Raw genomic sequence first — 7,070 nt, 5'->3', positions numbered from 1 at the left:
TGAGCTGAGATCTGGCCACTGCACTCCAGTCCGGGCGACAGAGCGAGACTCCGCCTCAAAAAAAAAAAAAAAAAACATTTAAAATTACACATGCAGCACTCATTTCTGGTTCACACTATAGCTTTGCTGGACAGAGACGGTGCAATATTGAACAGTGTTGGTCCAAACAATGTACCAGCACATGCCTTTTAAATTTCACTAAAAAGAAGGGAGCAAATACAAGTGGCTTCCAGATTAGTACCTATTTTACATTTACTGTGATACAGCTTCATTTTATTAAGCTGGAGAAGAGTTGTAAGATTTGTCATTTTAAAGGGGTTGAGGTTTCAAAATGCATCCCAGAGCTATTTTTAAAAATCCATTATTCATTCTCTAGTTGCTGCCACAAGCAGGGTGACTCGTAGACCCCACCAGGTTAAGATGACAGACACAAACCAAGCCTAGGTCACTTCAGGCATGTGCTTTGGTGTGTTTTAAAGTCTGTCCCTGTTTGTTCAGTCCAGTGGTTCTCGAAGTACATGGTACATCAGAATCACCGGGGAGGTTTGCATTCAAATTCAGTGTTCTCATGCAGTGTCCAGGAATCTGCATTTTTAAAATCAGCCTAAGTATGTTCTAATGCCTGAACACACTTCTAAAGCCTGCAAAACACTTAAAAACCGGTGTTTCCATTGGGTGTGGTGGCTCACGTCTGTAATCCTAGCACTTTGGGAGGCCAAGGTAGGTGGATGGCTTGACCCCAAGAATTTGAGACCAGCCTGGGCAACATAGCGAAACACTATCTACAAAAAATACAAAAATTAGCTGGGCATGATGGTGGGCACCTGTAGTCCCAGCTACTCGGAAGGCTGAGGTGGAAGGATCACCTGAGCCAGGAAAGTTGAGGCTGCAGTGAGCCGTGATTGCACCAGTATACTCTAGCCTGGGTGATAGAGGTGAGACCCTCTCTCAAAATAAACAAACCAATGTTCCCAGCCTTTTTCACCAGAATAATTGCCTCAGATATTTGCCAAATATGCAAAATTATTCTCAGATAATGCAGAAATGCAGACTCAGACTCGAAAACTCCAGGAGTGGGACTTGGAAATTTTGGGAGATGACGTCACAAACCAGCAGTCCTCAACCCTGGCCATGCATTAGATTCCCTGGGGGCTTTATAGTCCTGATGCCCAAGCTGTATCCAAGTCCAACCACATCAGACTTTCACTGGGTGGGACTTAGACATCTGTGTTCTTTAAAGTTCTCCCAGTGGTTTCAATTTACAGCCAAGGTTGAGAAGCACAAGTTGGTCTGTAGCAAATTAACCCACCTCCCTTCTACTTTTACGAAGTTAACTATGTCATTTCCTTCTACTTAGTACCCCCAAGCGCCCAGAATAAAATGTCTAAGTACAAAGGCTATAATATGTTATGTCCTAAACTGTTATTACCTTTTTCTAATCTGAGAAAGTTTTCTTCCAGATTATGTCCACCGCTCCTGCAGGCTGACTGTTGGCTTTCTGTACAGCTGTTAGTTCCAGCACAGGTGTTAAATATTTCATTAACAATATGTGCTGCAACTCTGAGTACCCCCTCTCCAAACAACCCCTCAACTCACTGCAGAAGCCACAAGCCCCTGCAGCTGCTCTCAGAACACTTTTGATGGCACTACTTTTTCTGAAGGGAGCAACACCTGCTGCAGTTGCTTCCCACCTGGGCAGCTTTCCCACCTCTGAAAGGGTAACTACCTGATTGATGAGGTGTTTTTAAAGGGGCCATGACCTTATTCTGCCTGCATAATTTGGAGAGATACATTTAAAGTGGAGATTTAAAAACAAATATATATTTGTCTTCACAACTGAAATTCTTTCCAGTTTGCCCCCACTGGATCCTATACAAACTTTACAGTGATTGCCATACTGAATTGTAATTAGTGTATGCATGTGTCAAAAATCAGAACATGATAACCCAAAATATGGCGTCTTGGCAATTGAAAAAAACCTCAGAAGCAAGAAGCCTATTTCTCCCGACTTTCTCCCCTGAAGCATGATCATAAAGGAATTCTCTGACCTACCACCCCTAAAAGTAGGTCATAAGAACCTGATTCTAGAGGATTCCAGACCCTACGACCAGAGACCAAGAAGAATCTGAACAAACAGGGCCTTGCTAAGTTCCCTCAGTGTATTACCTTTAGGTCATACCCCTTTTAGTCCAGTTACGATTCTACACGACTGCCCATTCTTCATCGAACTTCAGCATAAAAACACAGTTTTCCCTGAGAGTCTTTGGGTCTTCATTTATGAAGCCTCCCATGTCACGTAAAACTTTGGTTAAATAAATTTGTTACACTTTTCTCTTCTTGTTAATCTCTCCTTTGTTATAGGAGTGTCAGCCATAAACTTTTTGACAAGGGAGGAAAAGCTATTCCTTCTCCCCCACGCATGAATCTCTGCCATTCAGTTTACACTTCATGAGGTCAATGTGTCCTACTCAACTCTGTTTCCAAAGTCTCTAATAGGATGCCTGGTACACAGAGAGTTCTTTGTAAATGTTGAAATCAACTAAATATGTAAGTGAGGTGCTATACTTTGGGTTTCTGACCTTATCTCCATCCAGAATCCAGGGTCACCAGTAAGCAAAAGTGGCCATAGGGCACAGTTCTGGCCAGTGAGATGTAGCAGAAGTCCTCTGAGTAGGGCTTCCAAGAGTTTTTGTTTTCCTGACCAAAAAAAGGGACAGATTGGGCCTGCCTTCTCTACCCTGTATCCCTCCCTGCTTGCTTCTTTCTTCTTCCTGCATGGAACTCAGAAGTAAATCCTGGAGGTGCAGCAGCCATCTCGCAATCATGAGGTGAGAAAAGGAGGACAGTGCCAACAAACACGCTCTGGTTAGAAAAACAGAAGCGTAGGAAGAGCCCGGGCTCCTGATGGTAGCAGCTGCACCAGTACTGAACTGCCTGCCTGCGTCTAGACTTATTAGAGAAGAAAAAAGTTCCAATGTATACTCCCATGGTTAAGTTTTGTTATTTGCAGACAAACACATTCCTAACTAGTATGAGAAGGATGTTAAGAAGTATGCATTTCAAGCACCTAGGATTGCTCTTAACACATAGACACCCATTAAATGTTTGCATATTCATTTATTCATACAAATATTAACATGAATGAATTCTGAATGAATGAGTTAATGAATGAATGGGTGATTTTTTTTTTTTTACACAGGATCATCTTCTAATAAAAACAGACTATTCCCTTACTTTAAGTTGTATCCAATAATTTTATAACAGCTTTGTTTCAGAGTCTGTAGACTATATATATTGGTCCTAGCATTCCCGAGGCTCATTTCTTCCTGTTAGAAAAAGTAGTCCAATTGAAGCCGCAAATCATGCAACAAACAGTAGAAACAGCCTCCTGGTGTTACCAATTCCCCGAGTGTCATATTTCAAGTATTCTGTGTAAGGCAGGGTTGGCAGAATGGTTTCCTGCTCCAAGGTTAGTTGGGTGGGATTCGCCTTTTTTTCCCTCTCCAACCTGGGCTGCTCAGCTGCAGTGTGTGCACAGGGCACGTTAGTGGGCAGAGCCAGGAGCTAAGGCATCTACTCCCAGGGACCAACTGAGAGGCTTCACCTGAGGATTGGTGGTTACAGTTGCCCCACTAGTAGCTACATTAAGAAAACTGATTAAGAAGGGAGACATCTGCTGTCTCAGACTGAACCATGAGGCAATTCCCAGGACCCAATCTCCTGCTCTACAACCTAGAATTCTGTGGACTCTTTAATTTTTTTTTTTTTTTTTTTTTTTTTTTTTTTTTTTTTTTTTTTTTTTTTTTTGAGACAGGGTCTTGCTCTATTGCACAGGGTGGAGTGTAGTGGCATGATCATAGTTCACTGTAGTCTAAAATTCCTAGGCTGAAGTGATCCTCCCACCTCAGCCTCCCAAGTAGCTGGAATTACAGGCACGCACCACCATGCCCAGCTAATTTTTTTATTTTTTGTAGAGATGAGGTCTCACTACGTTGCCCAGGCTGGTATCAAACTCCTGGGTTCAACTGATCCTCCTATCTTGGGATTACAGGCATGAGCCGCCGCATCTGGCCTCTTTTCATTTTTTAAACTTGGCTCTAAGCAGCTTGGCTTCATATCTTGAGAAAGGTATGTAAATGCTTGGATTTGGGGTATACATTTTATGATTTTAAAATAGAGCTGGTTTTTATCAGCTTTGATTTTTAAAATATTGAGCAGTTATGATATGCCAGGCACTGCACTAAATGGTTTTACATGCATTGTCTATGTAATACTCACAGCTTCTGTACTGCAATAGGTGCTGATACTCTTCTTGGTTTACAGATGAAGAAACTGAAGCTTAGAGAGGTAACAAATGGGCCTAGATCACACAGAGCCACACATCCACTCTAGAGTGTCTGGCCCCAGAGCCCCTTTATTCATTCCAACTATCCTGCATACACTGCGTTTGGAAGTGGACAGCACATTCCCCCGATTGCCACGCCCAAACCCACCCCACCAAGACTCAGGACAGCAGGCTCCTGTGTCTAACCTAACACGGACAAACACCACCTCTTCCATATAAGGACGCTTACACCGAGGGGAATGTTTCGGCTTGTGTCTTCTGGATCAAAGGCCTCAACCTGGTAAATGAATCCAGGGTTTGCTCCTTCTACTATGTAGAGGTGTAGACCTATACCAGTGTCCAAAGTGGAATAAGAAACATCTTATTAAAGCAAAAATGGGGAATTCCAAAATCAGGGCAGCTGTACACAACCAAGGGAATCAAGCGCGTTGGCATCGTGGGGCCAAGAATGCAATAAAAAAATCCATGAGCAAGACCACTGGCCAGCTGTCCTGGGTGGATCCATTTAGGGGAATTCATAAAGTGCTAGGGTTGGCCAAGCGGGTACCGAGTCTTCATTCATGTCCTCTGTTGAGAGGTGCTCCAGGGTGATGCTGTTTGAGTTGGGGGAAGGAGGAGGTGAAGAGGCAGAGAGTTGGGAAGTGAACCCAGGTAGGAACCTCTGGTGTGAGGCTCCCCATGTGCTGAATCCACTTTAATGTGCAAATCCCTCCTCAACTGTGCTAAGTTACCCTTTTAAGGACACTTGGCAACTCGGCAGAAACGAGCCGCTGAAATGAGGGACCTTACAGCAGAACAGAGATAGACAGAGTAAGTAGGGGAGGGCTACAGAGGCTCAAGGGAGGAACCAAAAATTGATTTCATCTGTTTCAGAGTTTTTCACAGTGATGCGGGAGGAGGGAGGAGCAGGCGGTACCAGCACTGACCGAGGGGCCACAGAGCTCTCATTGGGGCATTTTCTTTTTTCTGAGTGATGACGGACAATATGAAGAGTAACTTGGCCGGGCGCGGTGGCTCACGCCTGTAATCCCAGCACTTTGGGAGGCCGAGGCGGGCGGATCACGAGGTCAGGAGATCGAGACCATCCTGGCTAATACGTTGAAACCCCATCTCTACTAAAAATACAAAAAATTAGCCGGGCGTGGTGGCGGGCGCCTGTAGTCCCAGCTATTCGGGAGGCTGAGGCAGGAGAATGGTGTGAACCCGGGAGGCGGAGCTTGCAGTGAGCTGAGATTGCACCACTGCACTCCAGCCTGGGCCACAGAGCGAGACTCCATCTCAAAAAAATAAAGAAAGAAAGAAAAAATAAAGAAAAGTAACTCACTCTTTTGGGGGCACCATGCTGAGGACTTAACATACATTTTCTATTTTCATCTTCATAACAGTTCTGTTAATATAAAGCAGCTATTGTATTTATTCTTTTAGTGTAATTAGTGCTTTTCAAATGAGAACACTGAGACTCGGGGAAGCTATGAAGTCGTCCTAGCTAGGACATGATAGAATCAAAATTCAAATCTAGATGCCTTACATCTAAGCTTGAGCTTTCACTCCCTTTTTGTCAGTCTCATGCTTCATTAAAAAAAAAAAAAAAAAAAAAAACATACTGAGGGCTATGTCCAAACACTGATCTACACACTAGGAATACAGCAGCTCACAAAACAGAACCTTACTCTCATGCAACTTCCGTTTCCGTGGGAAGATATGGATAGCAAAATAATTGAGTAAAATCTGTGTATATTAGTGAGAAACATTATGAGAAATATCGGGGAAGGAAGTGTTACAATTTTAATAAAGTGGCTATGGAAGGTTCACTGTGGCGGGGAAGGGCATGACACTTATCAAGATATTTTTTCTTTTTTTTTTCTTTATTTTTTTGAGGTAGGGTCTTGCCTTGCCACTCAGGTTGGAGTGCAGTGGCACAAACACAGCTCACTGCAGCCTCGACCTCCCGGGTTCAAGTGATCCTCCCACCTCAGCCTCCTGAGAAGCTGGAACTACAGGTACCTGCCACCACACCTGGTTAATACTGGTATTTTTTGTAGCGTTAGGGTTTCACCCTGTTGCCCAGGCTGGTCTTGAACTCCTGACCTTAAGCAATACTCCCACCTTGGCCTCCCAAAGTGCTGTGATTACAGGTATGAGCCACTGCACCTGGCCTTAAAGAAATGAGGAAGGGCCAGGAGATAGGAGGGGAGGCAGAGGAATCAGCAAAAGCAAAATGCTGAGGTAGGGTCATGTCTGAGGCATTCGCAGGTCAGTAAGGGAGCCAGAGACTGGGTCACAGGGACTGAGGGGGAGAAGGGGAAAGGAGGAGGTGTGGGAGGGTAAGGAACGTAGGCAGCTTGCCAGATTTAATGGGTTCTTAAGAAGACACCCTTTGAGTGAGACGGGAATTTCTTGCAGGGTTTTAAGCAGAGTGCCTTGATTTAACTGATGTTTTAATGGGATCCCCTGGCTGCTGTATGGAAAACAGACTGCAGGGGGGCTGGGAGGCCAGCTGCCAGCCATTGCAACAATCCAGGTGAGAAGGGATGAGTGGCTTGGACCATGGTGGTAGTGATGCAGACACTAGGGCGGGGTCAGGTTCTGGGTATATTTAGAAGCTGGCAAGATTTCCTAATGGATTTCATGTCAAGTGTGAAAGAGAGAGGAGTCAAGGATGACTCAAGGCTTGGTCCAAGCAACAGGAAGGATGGAGTTACTGCTAACCAAAATGGGAAAGATA

General features: G+C 44.4%; 1 protein-coding gene across 1 annotated transcript in view; it reads right to left on the bottom strand.

Moving 5' to 3' along the window:
- CDHR3 (cadherin related family member 3) overlaps positions 1–7,070 on the bottom strand; it is a 71,653-nt gene that overhangs the window by 48,294 nt on the left and 16,289 nt on the right. The window contains 1 exon segment of the mRNA XM_017874673.1: positions 4,575–4,672. Within this exon segment, the coding sequence (XP_017730162.1) occupies positions 4,575–4,672 (98 nt within the window).

This window comes from Rhinopithecus bieti, unplaced genomic scaffold (assembly GCF_001698545.2).
Source record: "Rhinopithecus bieti isolate Rb0 unplaced genomic scaffold, ASM169854v2 scaffold_7414, whole genome shotgun sequence".
In the NCBI taxonomy this organism is placed as follows: Eukaryota; Metazoa; Chordata; class Mammalia; order Primates; family Cercopithecidae; genus Rhinopithecus; species Rhinopithecus bieti.
The sequence above is the reverse complement of the archived record's forward strand: the minus strand, read 5'-3'. Positions and strand labels throughout refer to the sequence as shown.